Raw genomic sequence first — 14795 nt, 5'->3', positions numbered from 1 at the left:
ATCGGTTTGGTTTTCCTTCTCAGCGCAGTACTGAGAACAGGAATTGCAATTAATTTTCATCTGTGCTCTGATAACGTCTCTCTTGAAGAATTTTTTTTGTCCACTTCTAAAAGGGCAAATGTTTTTGCTGATGTTAAATGTGTTATGAGGTCAAAAAAGTGAATGCTCATTACATGATTTTTCAGAAAGCTGCATGGAGCAGGTAATTCGTGTGCGCATGTGTGTTCGTTTCTCTGTCAGGTAAATGCCGTTTTGGTATTTCCTGTTCTACCCGTTCTAGAGCGTTGCTGCTTAGGAGGCCTGGAGAGAGGGTCAGCAAACAATAAATTAAGGGACTGCTCTTACATGATTCTGGTTGGGTATCATTAATGTCTCCATTTGGCCTTGAGGATGCCTGTGGACTGCTTTCTCCGACTGTTGTGCTGCAGTGCCAGGCGTTTCTTCAGAAATGAGATGTTTGGTGTGACAATGTGAGAGGGAAGTAGTAAAACCGATGGTTGGTATATTTACCTGTCTGTGTGGAAGAAAAGAAAGAGGGGATTGCACTATTTCATTACAAATCAGTGAAATCTGAGGTTTAGACACAGTCTGTTTTCTCATTCAGAAGTGCTTGCCAGTCCTTTCTTTGCGCTTACCTCCAGCTGGTCTGTCCAACATCATCTGTTTCTTTCAGACAGGGCTTGGTGCTTTGCCTTGGATTCCGTGCATTTGGCCCCAGAAAGAGCACACTTAGTCTCCTGCTTCCTTGCACTTGGAGGATGAGGCACACGGCTCACAAATTCCAGGCTGTGAGATCTGTTATGGCTGGGCTGTAGCGTATCAGCTGCTGAATCAGGGGCTTGGAATTTGGGGATGGTTCTGTTGTCTTGTGACTGTGAAGGCTGGCACTTGGCTCGTGCAGGAAAGCTGGGATGTGTTGCTTGCATCTAATCAGCAGAAAATAAGGAAGGATTCTGCTTAGGTTTGCATCTTGTTTCTGCCCTGTTGCAAACCTAAGAGTTCAATCCTCAAAGTGTCCCTCACCTTGGAGGGGAAAACAGTGCTACCTAATGAAAAAACTAACTCAGTTTTGACTAAATTCTGGTGCACATGGAGAACTGGGGCGGGATACAGGTGCCTGATTTCTTTTACATCCACAGTTAGCGTAAAAGATCTTGCTGAAATCCAGAGATGCAGCTATGTGCTAAAGAGTGCACAGACAGTCTGTTTAACTGCAGGCTGGCCAGATAAATTCCAGATAAATGCCGAACAAGACCCCTTTTGGCTGAACAAGAGCAGATCCAGTTCCTAAAGAGCTGGAAAGTGAGCCCTTCTGTGTCTGGATGGGTCTTCCAGAGGTCTCTCCATAACTTTAATTGGAAAAGGTTAATCAGATTAGTTAGTGTTTGCAAAGAGCTTTAAGGATGAGAAGTGCCATGTAAGTGCTGACTGTTATGATCATGATAGATATGCTTTATCAGCAGTTTGCAGGATGAGTAAGATTTTTTTTTTTTTTTTCCCATTTGAACGTAAGGGATCTGCCTTCTGGAGAGGAAGAGAAAAATATTTCAGAAAAAAAAAAAGAAAAAAATTGGTATCTTGTTACCTTACTGGTGTCCACCTCCTGTTGAGCACTGTGCGTGGTGATGATATAATGAACCTTTGCACCCAGTGATGGCCGTGTGAGCCCATGGCAGCCCTCCAGTATGGTGCTTGTAGGACCTGTTCACTGGAAAGCTTGCAGATAAGCATGCCTGGCTTTTGGGGGTTGTCCAGCTGGCAGCAGGTTCGGTGGGTAATGCTTTCAGAAACGTTAAAGCAACCTGGATACCTTGAATCTTCTTTGTCAACAATGACAAGAAGACCTAGGACCCCCTTGCAGACAGGGGTTTCCATAAATGGTGCTTTGGTACCTAAGCGACGGGTTTTTTTGCAGATCTCGCTGTCTGATGGTGATTGCACATGAGGCTTTCCAGAAGACAGCAGTAATCGATTCACAGTCTGATTTTTGTCGTTGTTTTCAGTATGACTTGGACAATTTCACCACGATGAGATACTTCTGACTGATGCTAACACTGGGCAGAAGAGATTGTCTAAACGGGATGTTTATGAGTTCTGCAGGACTGCCTCCTACAGCAATTTTGTTGGGCCCTGCCTTCAGTTCCCCCATGGACCTTCTGATTTCCATCCTGCTGTTTTGACAGTTTCCCCTTTAGCAAGCCAGAGAGATGTATTTCCTTAGAACAGCTCTGGTCCAGCCGTTCTCTGCGACATACCTTGAGCAAGGTGCGTGGCCGGTGCTTTTTCTGGCAGGGTGCATCCTGCAGAGCAGCAGCAGAGCCAGCTTAACACGCACGCTCCAGGGAGCTATTTTAGCAGTGTGCCAGCGTGGTGACCCGGGCTGGCTTTATTCTAACCTGGAAGATTATCAGCTGTACTTCGGGCGAGTTACTCATACCAGCTTAGAGACCAGGTCTTAAGCTCTTCTACTTTTCTGTTTACTTCAGAAATTTCCATTGCAGGTCAGATGTCGGGGTTTTATTTCTTGTTTTTCTTTTTTTTTTTTTTTTTTTTTTTTTGAGGAGGAGGTGGTATTGTTCCAGTATTTGATCCACAAAGTGAACGCTCAGAAACTGAACAGAATCACATGTTTTGTGGAAAGGAAAATCCTCCTGGGAGGAGCAGCCAGAGTTCATGATTAATTTCTAGAGCGTGCATGCACGCCATGTATCAAAGAGGGAGGGGAGCGGCTTGGTTTATCCTTTATGCATCTTCCATCCTAAAAGGAAACATTTGTAGCTGGTAAGGCTTATAGATGTGGGATCTGAAAAACTGATTTCTGCCAACAAAAAGACACTCAGACTTGAGCTGCCTTCCAGGTTCCATCAGAAGATGTCAGATTGTTAAAAGGTGTTTCCATCCTGAATAGGATTTTTAACTGTCTCTTGCTATTAAGAAGCAGCAGAGGCTGCTTCTTACTTTGACTGCTGTCAGATGTTCTGAGTAAAAAAAAGAAAAGCTACTAGATTGCAGTTTATAGAGTAGCTTCTACCTTCAGAGATGGCAGGGAGTTAGAGTGTAGTGAAGTAATCCTGCATTTCCCATGTGGAAACTAGGGCAGAATGGAGAGAAGAACTGGTTTGGTGACTTGTGCACTTCCCTGGTGGCTGAGGAAACCCACGTCCAGCTCCCAGCTTTCCCGCGCGCGTCGCATGGGTGAGTCACACAGGACAGCGGCTGGCAGGGCCCACTCTGCGTCCCGGCTTTCCCCCTGGCTAACAGAGCCCAGCTTCTCCAAGGGGTGCTGCAGAGTTGGACCTTAACGTGTGCGGTTCCCCAAAGGTGTTTGATAGACTAGGCTTTGTGAAAATCAGCTTAGCATCTTTAGACCTCTCTAGTAATTTCCAAATTCATTAAGTGTTGGAAGAATGAATAGAGATTGCAAATGCTGGAGCGATAGGGAGATGGTCGATAACAGCAGCAGGAAGATATGAGGGCAGTCAGCAAGTCAGTGGCTGAGCTGTGAATAAAACTCTGTCCTCCTTGGTCTAATCCACAGACATCACATCTGTCTCCTGGCTGCTCTGACTCTTCCCTGCTCTCTTGATCAAACCCTAAATTGTCCTGTGGGCTAGGAAACAGTTGTTGCCTTTGTGAGCTGAGTATTTTGTCTCTCTTCTTTTTCTGAACTTAGGTTTGTGTGAAGTCCCCCATTCCTTCTGCCTGAATCTCTTCCTCTGAAGCGGTCACCAGTGTGTGGAGCCTGCCCCACACCCATCACCTGCCAAACCACGGCCTTTACCTGTGTCTTCCGGTGTTTCCCGTGCGACCCGTCCTGCGGGAGTGCCTCCTGGGCCACCCCAGAGTTCACGCAGCGCTCAGTGGCTCCAATGGTGAAGATGACAAGGTCCAAGACTTTCCAGGCATATCTGCCTTCGTGCCACAGGACCTACAGCTGCATTCACTGCAGGGCTCATCTTGCCAACCACGATGAGCTCATTTCCAAGGTACGTGCATGACCTCACCCGCAGGTGCTGGGCGGACGCCTCCTCCCCAGGGAGCGGAAGGGTGCATTCGCTCGCGCTGCAGGTCGGCTGCTGTTGGAAGTGCCTGGCCTTAACCAATACCACAGCTTTTGCTCAGAAAATGGGCTCTCAGCCTAAAGGATCTACTTGTGAGCTGTAGGTTTTGTTTTAAGTGATCTTGAAAATAGCTCTAAGGGACAGATTTCCAAATTTGGGCCTCTGGAGTGCTTACTGTCTCTTCCCACGATACTGCTGCCTCCTTCTCCTTTCCAGCGGTAAAACTGCACTAGCTGATGGCCAGAGCTGTGTAAATTACCTTCCCGATACTTCTTGTTCATGTACATGCTTGTCAGCGTAGCCAGAGGGGTTGTTGCGTGATCATGATTTGGAGGCAAAGTGTCTGGAGATGTTCTCTCTGTTAAACTCTGGGCTGCACCGAGTGACTGCATTAAAGCCTCTATTTAAGGGAAGATTCTCTGATGCTCCTAAGGAAATGTAAGACGGCTTTCCAAAGACTGAGGTGGTGTTGCTGAAACCCTCCTATTTTTGCCAGTCTACAGCAAGATGCTTTGCAGTGAACAAGCAAGGAGTGGATAGTAGGATGTGCTCTGAGCTGGGGAGGATGGAAGGATTCTGTCCTGTCTTCTGATCCGTTGATCAGAACGGGAAGGGTGAGCTCAGTGAAAAGCTTTCAGAGCCAATGAGTCCGGAGCCTTTGCAGGCCAGTAAGAGGTTCTCTTGCTGAAGTGAGGAAACTAAACTTTCTCAGTGTGTCTGTTGGAGCCTGCAGTGCCTGGCTGTGGACAGGCATCAAGTTTCCAGGTTTGGCTGCCTTGGCAATCAACTGTTCCATAACTTTTATTCAGCTTATGAAATTTGTGTTCGGAAGAAGTAGACGCACTGTAAGACTTATTGGCTGAAATGAGAGGAAATTGCGCTGTGAGCTCTGTGTGTGTGTGTGTGCATGCGCAACTTAAACCAGTTCAGCTTCTTGGAGCAGCCTTGAGAGAAAGGGTGGGATCGCAAGGGACAGGGGTGCTCTGCCCGTTAGAAAGTGTGTAATGCTTCCCCCCTTCCTGTTTGCATGGAAAATAAAAGAATATGTCGCCTTGCATGAAGGGCGTCTGTCCTTAACAGGGTTGACACCTTAGCAGCTGTGGAGGTCATTTTGGGTTCCCTGTGTTGGGTGCTCAGACCTGTCTTCTTCCTTTGGGGGCTGTCTCCTTCCTTTTGCTCTTGGTTGTTGGCGTGGGCCAGGTTGATCTGCACCTCAGATGTTGTCTCCATGCCAAACAATAGAATTTAAGTATTGTGATATGAACGATGCTGATTGCAGACTGCTACAGTTTTGGGTTTTGCACCTTCTGAATAGAGAGGCGTCCTGTTAGGCTATCACTGGTGAGTCATTCTGGTCTCCTGGGAGTTCCTCTGGTCCTGGTACAATTGCAGTGGTTCTCAGCAGAGCTGTCCTTGAGGGCTGCAAAGCCTCAAGCTTTTAAAGAGGAGAAGGTTGTACATTTCCTCAACAGAAAGGCATTTTGAAATGTAAATGCCTGCAGCAGTCTGTGCCCAGGTCTGGATGCGGAGTACATTCAACCCCTTGGATCAGCTGTGTGATTTAAGGCTCCTGTGCTCAGCTGAGGTGTCTAAAATGGGGCAGTGGCTCCCTTGCCTTTTCACTGGGAGGGTTGTTACCAGCTGCATTTTATGGACACAGAAGGATGCTTTACTGGATAAAGGAGGTGGTTTATTTTACTTAATGTTTTTATGGTCCATTAGAGTTTGTACTCTGTGTTTTCTGGTTTTTTTCGTTGGGTTTTTTTTTTTTTTTTTTTTGCTTAGCTGATCCCTAGCCAGGGAAAACACAAGGCTGTGTATGCCCAGTGGTTTCACCTTTGACACTTCCTTCCCCTCCTCGTTCCGTGTCCACGCTCCTGCTCCGCTGTGCAATACCGCCAGCTTTGCAAGTAAGTAGCTTCCAGCAGGGCAATGCCAGTGCTGCAGACCGTTTGGAATTTGAGCTTCTGGCCACCGAGGCATGCAAAAACTGCCTGGGAACGCTGACTGCTGAAATACGGACACGAGAGGGAAGGTACGAAAGTGCGATGTGAGGCTGTGCGAACTGAATCACGGAAGCGTTCGCCACACTGTGCTGCAGTGGTTGTATCTGCTCGTTCTAAAAGTTGGTTGTGGACTGGTGTAAATTTATGGTGGTGCTGGGACTGGCGTTGCTGGTGGAGCACTGGCGGGGTCATGCAACTTGCATGCAAAGGGTTTGGGGTTTTAGCTTTTATTTCTCAGAGTTATAAACCTTAATAAGATACATTCTTTGTATAATTGAAAACCCTATAAAAGTAATTGTGCAATCGTAATTTGTACAGCTGGCTATTAAACCGAGAACAGAAGGGCAGTCCCTGCCTCAAGGGGTTTCCAATATGTGTAGAAACTTTCCCAGGCAAACTTAAATAGTCATCTTTTTATCTGTTTGAGTTAGGTTTTAAACATCTCCCTGAGGCCTTCTGCAGTCCTTTCATCACAGCCTTATATTAGCATCTGAGAACCAGGCAGCGCAATTGTCGTGCTTGTTTTCCATATGAAAATGTGGCAAACGGAAGGAAGAAACAAGCGCCGTGAGGATTGAGAAGGGAGTGGGAGATTTTGTCAAGCTGGAGTGTTTCTCAGTCTGCAGTGTATCCCATCTTGAACCTGACTATGTCACTTTAATCAAAACAGCCCAAATGACACCATCTTTGGAAACGTTCCCCAGAAAACAGGCTTTTATGTAACAGCAGGGTGTTGGTGATTTGGCTTGATGAAATTAATTCCTCTATTCCTTTTGCCCCAAGTTGTGCAGAGACCACATGAGAGCTGTGCTGCTTTGCATGCTATGAGCTTTTAGCTCCTTTGGATACATATAAATTGCAGCATTGGCTCAGGCTGTTGGCTGAAACGCAAGCTGGAGCTGAATCCCAGTATTATTCTGTGTCAGTCCATACTTTGTTTCCTCTTCATCTCCGAGTTTCCCCTCTTAGCCCTTCAGCACCAGCGCTAACTTACTCTGACTTCAAAGTGTTTTGCCAGGACTGGGCATCCAAAACCCTTTGATAGGTATGCCTTGTCAGGACAGTTTTTGCTTTCTTTTCTATTTAAGGAGAACCTTGTGCATTAAAATGGGTAGAAGGTTTCTCAAGAAGTCATTGCTATTTAAAGAAAACGATCGATGCCGAAGCTTTTAAGAAAATCCAGAGCTGTTACGTGAAGCCAGTTACCAAAATGTTGCCTGCTTGCTTGGCCTTTTTATCTTCTGCAGCCGGAGGGAGAAAGTGGTTTAGTATGTCTGATTTGTAATAAGATCTAAATTGTGGGTTGGATCGTCTGGCCAAGAAAGGTCTTACTGACTTAGGAAATATAAGGTGATCGGATAGATTGGGTGGAGTGAGTAACTAGTTTTCCTTCTGGTGTCTGGGTTAGCATGAGTGGAGGTTCTTGTTCCCTTGTAGCAATGCATCACTTAAAAATCTGTGCCAAATTTAGCACGTACTCTTGTTTCATTGCTTTTTCCAATGCCTAAGTGGACTGAGACTTTGGGAACTCAACCTTGTCCTGCAACCGATTCCCGTGTGACCTTGAGTAAGTCCCTTAATGTCTTTGTTCCTCCTTTCCCCACCTGTACAATTAAAATGCTACTGTTTTGTCCAGTCTGCTTGGAAGATAAAGCTCTGGAGCAGGTACTGTCTGCTCTTGTGAATTAGTACAGTGTGTCCTAATCCTCTTTGGCTTTACTGTAAAAACAAAAATACTGTGCCAGGCGACTGTAGTTAAAAAGCATATTTCAATGCCTTCCAATTGCCAGAAAATAAGTGAAAGATATTTGTTGTTGCATTTATCCTTCTCGGGCACAGCATCTCATGGTTTTTAGAATGCTTAAGAAAAAAATATGTATTCGATGGTCAGTGGTGGCAAAACCTCTCCAGGAAGGAGATTGAGGGGCTTTTCTTGAGAAGTGCGCCTTCCACATAATTTTCTAGTGGGGCCTGGGGGAACAACTAACGCGATGGACATGCAACGGTGTACATAGCATCTCTTCTCTTTCTCAAAGTGACAGATGTGCCATTCAAACTCTTTGTCAGCCTTCTCTGTTTGAATTCACCTGTACCTGGTGCCCAGTAGAAAAAGATGGGAAGAGAGCAGAAAGAAGCCAAACGCAGCTGCATTAGCGTCTTGGTTGCTGACTTTTTCTGCTACATGAACAGTAATTCAGCAGAAATGTCCCTGATTATGGAAATATGCAGAGAATGTCTTGTGGGCGTCCTGCAGTTTCTTTTTTTCATGAATTACTGTGATCCAACTGCTAGACATTATGCAGTGATGTATCCTCTTGAAGTTAGCCTAAGGCTTGCTGAGGAAGTTTAAAGTTTTCCTTTGATGTCTGCACGAGACCCTTACTGAACATGAATGTGAAATCCTTCGACACAAAAGGCTGCAGCTCATCCAGCACAGCGAATATAGAAAAAATAGAGACCTTGTGTGTGTCCGACTTTCTCAACTGGGTTTGGATTGTTAGCTTAGAAGCTAGCAAAACTTAGAAGCTGTCTTTTCTATCTTTACAGACAGCAGTTGCAAGGTTTATAAGCAAATCTCGCTCCAAATCATTGTGGCCTGGCTGCTTCTCTGGCTAGCAGACTGCTGGAGCCTGAGCTTGTTGGTACAACAGCCTCTCAGTGAGCTTTATGGCGTGCTGAAAACATCAAACTTTGCTCCATGTGGCAACTGGAGGATCTTAAAAGGATTGGAGACTTTGGTGCTGGCTTTCAGATAAGTTGTGCATGGATTCAACTACTTGGAAGCATTTGATGCACCATGTATAGGTGAAGGAAGCAGCAATTGCTGGGCATTTTGTTGGTTTTTTTTTTTTCTTTTTGAGTATGAGGGCAAGGCAGTGTGTAATGTTCTTAGTGCTTTACTTCTCATGAACCAGCTGATATTTGAATGTCAGTTCACCTTGAAGACATGAAGTTATTTGCTGGGTGAGAGGAGCATGCGCACAAGCTAAAACAATAATCTTAAAATTACAGTGTTGTTGTTTCAAAACTTTCATCTAATGGAAGAAGAAAGAGGCATTTAGTAAGTGTCCAAGACCAGTCAAGTGAAAATCCTACATTTCCATCGTGGGAAAAAAACTACGTGGGGTGAGGCAGGTACTCCTTTTTCATGGGTAAAGTTCTTACTGTTTTTCATTACACGCGGTTTCTTCTTGCTTTAGAAGTAGATCTCATTTCTTCCCAAATATGAATTTAAGTTCCCAGCTTCACGGTAATGAACTCTTAAGGCCAGGAGGAGCTATCTCATCATCACATCTGACCTCCTCCAGAGCACGGGCCAGTGGATTTCATCATGATTGCAGCATGTCTTTCTGAAAAAGCATTTAGTCTTGATTTGAAGACTTCAAGAGGGAAAATTCACTGCTCCCCTTGGTCATTTTTTCCACTGGTTAATCATCCTTGCTATTAAAAATTGGAGACTTTAAGTTTAGATTTGTCTGGCTTGTGCTTCCTGTCATTAGCCATTATTTGCCTTTTTTTTTTTTTTTTGCTAATGTACTAGATCTGTAGTACCTACTATTTCTCCCTATAAAAGGTTGTGGTATACAGCAGCCAAGGTCACTCTTGATCGCTTTTTGATAGGTTAAACAGATTCAACTTTGTCGTGATGCAATTTTATTTTTTCCAGTTCTGTATCATTTTTGTGGTTCTCTTTCACATCATTAGCATTTCGGCATCTTTTTAGGAATGGAGACGGGGCTGATCTCATTGTTCCAGCCTCAGACTCAGCAGTAACATCTTCTCAGCGTGTGCATTTCGTAATTGTATTAGTCTTACTGGCTCAGCATCGCACAGTAAGCTTCTGTTCGTTTATTTGCTGTTAGCTCTTTATGCACCAAGCTTATCAATTTTATGCACATTTCTAGACGCTGTCCAGTAGCTTTTGGATCGTGCTTTTCAGCTCTTGTTCCCTAATGAATTGTTACTTTTAGGTATTATTCAGAGCTTACTCTTAATTGCAAGCATTGCTAGAGTTCAAGCTGTAAGTGATGAACAGCAAAGCAAGCAGTTCCGTGAGAGTTGCGAGAGATTTTGAGCTTCCCCTTTCACTGCTGTGAAATTGTGGTAAGGTTTCTTGTAGTTCTTGGCTTCCGTGAAGTTTAAAATTAAATGTGGCTTGAGAGCGCTTCGGTTCTCAGTAGAACAGTGTGTCATCAAAGTTGTTGAACAGGAGCCTTTTCCTTCAGCATTTTGACCAGATTGAGCATGGATTGGGCAGAGATGAGCTCCTGCAATCAAACCCATCCCCAGGACCTTTACAAGACAGACTGGTGTTTGCTGGCCTTGCTGCCGCTGGCCTGTATTGCAGCGGGGAGGAGGGGAGTGGGTCTGGAAGGCTGTCATTTGAGTACCTCTCATCAGCCTTTATCTGAGAGGGAATAAACAAATAAAAATGCCCTTTGCAGGAAAAAGTCAGGGTATGAAATCTGAGCTGTGTAATGAGTATTTGTAGTACATACTCCATAGTACAGCTGCCTAAATTAGATCTTTGTGTCCTGTCTAATTGCTTCTGCTGGGGCTTACACTACGAGTCACCGTGCTCCCTCAGTTCCTACTGTCCGTAACGGGATCCGAGACAGTCAGGATCTTACTTAGTCAGGATGTGGTTGTTTAACAGAAGGAGCCCAAGGAAATCTGTACCTTCTTGTATGATTGTGTTTATACAGCAATTACTTGCTATATGATTTTAATATTTTTCATTCTGTTCCAAAAAAGAAGAAAAAAGGTAATAATTCAAAATGGTTTGGAATTCCCTGTCAGGGAGGAGGGAGAGGGTAAAAATGGATTTTTCTAATCCATCACTTTCTTTATGGAAATAACTCTCCTTTCATCTGCTGCTTCCTCTGCCTTTAGAATTGATGACCTGGGCATAAATAAAATATTGTTCCCATTTATTATCCAGGGAACTGCCAGGGACGAAGGACAGTGAATCATCAGGGTTTTTGCTGCAACTGCTGCAGATCCTGAACAACTGGAGCATGGAGTTGATCAGGTCTGAGCCTTCCTGGGTTTGTTGGGTGTTACAGTTGTTGGCCCTTGCAGTTGGAAGAGGAGGAAATGCCAGCAGGCTCGATGGCTTGCTGATGGGCTGAGCTGCCCTATGAACTTCCCATGCAGGTGTGTACTTTTAATCTGATTTATAGTTGTAAGAACGAGCCCAGGAATAACGCAGATATGAGTCTCACATCTCTGAGACCTCTGGTGTGGAGGCCATGTGGAGAGGGGCTCTCACCTACTGCCTCTTGGGGAGAAGACCCTGGCTTCTCAGGAGGAGTCTCTTGTGATACTTTCTATTGCAGTCTCATTTTATAACAGCAGGAAATGCTATCAGAGGGCTTCACATCTGGTTTAGGGGAGCTGTTACGCCTGCTGGCAAGACGCAAATCTCTCCAGGAGTCTGGCTTCTTGAGAGGGGCCTCAGCGTCCGTCTGTCGGAGGTGTTTGGCCTGACGGTTTTTCTCAGCCAGCAGAACTGAAACAGGCAAGAACTGAAGCTCCAACACACAAGGAAACTCCACCCAGAGTCTCCTCTCTTAAAATACTCTGTGTTTGTGTGGAAATCACAGCTGTTAGAATAAGTAGCAATAACAAAGGTGGAAACTGGGACTGTTTTTACCTGAAATCTGGAATTTGAAGGTTTCCAGTGATCTCTTTTCTTTCAGCAGTGATTGCCATGGAAGGGATGAGTTAAAATCAGATCAAGCTTAGCTGCTTGTAGAGTATCTCAAATATGAACACCTCCACTCCAGCCCAGCTGTGAGAGAGCAGGGTGGGGAGAAATGCAGGCGTGGGTACAAACGTTTTCTGCTTCAAATCCGTAAACTGGACCTGTCCTGCACTCTGATGTGGCTGAGAGACCTCGGTGTCTGCAGACCTGTCCTCTGGTGCACATTCACAGTAATAAAATGAATTTCAGTACCACAGTGCTTGTTTTATAGTAGAGATGAACATTCAGAATTTAGGCAACAGGTTGAACCTTCTCAGCAGTAAGGTGTACATGTGGTGGCTTCATCTCACTGCAGCGGATCTTAGCCAGGGACAGAAGATCTGCTGCCCTGGACAGATCTGCTTTTGCTGAAAAGCAAGTCTGCTCTCCCTGTCAGCACTGGTGCTATTGTGAGCTTAGTGACAGTATTAAAGGAATACAGTGTTCCACTGGTACACGGGCAGCCGCTATTATGCTGCTAATTAAATAACTTGTTGCATTAGCAGTTTGCATCTTCCATCCCAGTTCTGTCTTCTGTTTATCTCTAAAACCCATGCAGTAGCAATAATTAATGTGGAAAGAAAGGACATCACCCTCCCCTCTGCCTCTCCTTTTTAAAGTGGCTTGATTGTTGGATGCTTTGAGCCGGCATCAACCTCCAGGAAGACAGCAGAACTCAAAAATGGGGGAAAAACCCCACAGCTGCTGCTGTAGCAATTGCACATTCACCAGAATAAAATGCCTTTTTCATCTCTCTGTATCCAGAAACACACCAATGGGGTCTGTTTTAATCTTCTGTAGTTTCTCACAGTAAATAACAAAGTGCTTCTCTCCATATTGTTCTTCTACATACCAAAATGCAAAGGCTTATGTTCGGTGGGTCATCACAAGAGAAGCCCCAAAATATTGTGCAGCTCAGTTTTATAGAAGTAATAAATGTGGTGTATTTTTTTTATTTGCCTTCAGTTGGTTTGTGCCTTTAGCGTTCACATTTTGAAATTTCACTTTGAAGTCTCTGGGCTAGAAGCACATTTAAAAATAAAGAAGAGCAGGGTCCAGGAGCCCAGGGCTTTAACAAGGAGGCTGAGCAGCACAGGACTGATGATAACACGATGAGACTTAACAGCGCTGCATTTCGACTGCGTCAAAGGCTGGAGGGGAGCCTGCCGGGTGTGTTCGAGAGCAGTTAGCAACTACTTTCTGAATTTTGACATGCTTTAGAGAGCTTTGATCAGGCTTTAGCTTACCGGAGTCGTGGCTTAAATTGTGTTAGAAATCTGTGCGCTTGAGGAAAAATGAAAACCTAAATTTTAGGCGATTTCTGTGTTCCTAAATACTCATTGTCATTAATTGCAAAGCCTCCAAAGAGATCTCTCCTCTGCAACGGCAATATGAAATTTCCCTTTGAGAGAAATGTCTTGCTCTCCCCTCTGGTGCCAATGGACAGTCGTACTGACACGTGCATTAATAACTGGGAATTTGCTCCTGGATCCTGACCCATTTAGATCAGTTTGTACAGCCTGTCTGCCTGGGAGCAACACAGCCCCGTCGGGGCATTGGTGTCGCCTTCGTGTTGTGCTGACGCGTGTTCGGGAAGCGCTCTGATGAACAGGACAGAGCAGTTTCATGGCGCGCTTCTGATGAGGTCGCGCATCTGTACGGTCCCGTTTGCTTTCCGTCTTCCTGAGCAGCGTTGATGTTATGAGGATAGCGCCGCAGAGTGTGCACCGGATATCTTCTTGTGGTTTTCCTTAGCATTTTTGGGAGTCTTGTGAACAGTGCTGATTTTTCTTAGTTTCAACTCCTAGAAACATGAAAAGATGCGAGAATCTCACTTTATTAAAAAAAAAAAAACAAAAAAAAAACCACACTAAAACCCTGTTGTAAGTTCTTATTTAAAAAAAAAAATCAACTGCTCTGTACATTTGCCTGATTTTGAGCCAAGCTGAGCATTTTAAGGATCAGGAGGAGGGAAGATAGCATGTGGCACCAGAACACTTGGATTTCAGAGCACAGCCAAAAGCCGCGTGCGTGCTAAAGGGTTCTGGTAGGTTCGAGTAGGTCTGAAGATGGCTTCAGCTGGCGGTGACAGCTAACTTCTTTCAGCCTCTTTGGAAAGCCTGCCCTTCAGTCTCTTCTGGTTGTGGCACAGGGGATAGAGGCCTTAGACCCAGCTCACACAGCATTGTTTCTGCAACGTGAAACAGTTTGAAGGGCTGAGGTTCCTCCACACAAAGCAGAAATCGATGCTTTCCCCACAAAAGCAGGATACAGCAGAAGTGTGAGGTTCTTAGTCACTGATAATTTGCTCTGTTAAATTCACCTTTTCCCTGACAGCCTCATCACGTGGCTTTTTCTGAGCAGCAGAGAATTTATTTCGCAGGGGGCAGAGGCGATGCCAGCGGGACAGCCTGCTGGTATTTTTGCGGGTGTGTGTGTTTGTGTTCAGACCTTTTGCACTGTCTGGCTGCAGTGTCTCCCCACCTATCCTGTGCGGTGAAAGCGCTGAGTTGGTTCCTGTTAGGACAAAAGGCTCTTATCAGAAACACGGCTTGCCCCTGCTTGCATCGGATGTGGAGGGAACAAGGGGATTGAATGAACATCTGCTGCTGCCAGGAGGCAGAATAAAAAATTGTAATAACATCTCCCATCAGAACAAAAAAAAAATGAAAAATGTAGTAACATCTTTCATCTCTCCAGTCTGTGCATCTTCCTTCTCACAGGCTACATAACCTGAGACGTAAAGATGGTGTAAAACTGCTTGGCTGTAGCTGTTTTTGGGATGAAACGCGTCAGACTCGTAGCTATTCACTGTGTAATCACGCAGCGATGTAAACTGCCAGGGAATAAAGCCGTGCTGAATTAATTGAATTACTTCAGAGATGAGTTTGGTCCACTAATTCCATATCGACTTTGGGCTTTAAATAGCATTAAGGACCCACGTTAAACCCCAATTAAAACTCAGGAACGCGGTTTGAACGG

At 45.0% G+C, this 14795-nt stretch overlaps 1 protein-coding gene across 16 annotated transcripts in view; it reads left to right on the top strand.

The window, feature by feature from the left end:
• Positions 1 to 14795, top strand: part of YPEL2 (yippee like 2) — a 37968-nt gene that overhangs the window by 9212 nt on the left and 13961 nt on the right. For 5 of the 16 annotated variants that reach the window (XM_086763095.1, XM_086763094.1, XM_086763093.1 and 2 more), the window contains exons 1-3: positions 1265 to 1770; positions 1916 to 2265; positions 3674 to 3986. In XM_086763095.1, coding sequence (XP_086619221.1) covers positions 3870 to 3986 — 117 coding nt within the window. In that variant the 5' untranslated portion in view covers positions 1265 to 1770; positions 1916 to 2265; positions 3674 to 3869. The other 11 variants (XM_086763088.1, XM_086763090.1, XM_086763085.1 and 8 more) reach the window with 5 other exon arrangements.

Source organism: Chlamydotis macqueenii, chromosome 19 (genome assembly GCF_036417535.1).
Source record: "Chlamydotis macqueenii isolate bChlMac1 chromosome 19, bChlMac1.mat, whole genome shotgun sequence".
NCBI lineage: Eukaryota > Metazoa > Chordata > Aves > Otidiformes > Otididae > Chlamydotis > Chlamydotis macqueenii.
Note: the sequence above shows the minus strand (reverse complement) of the source record. Positions and strands in the feature narration are given on the sequence as shown.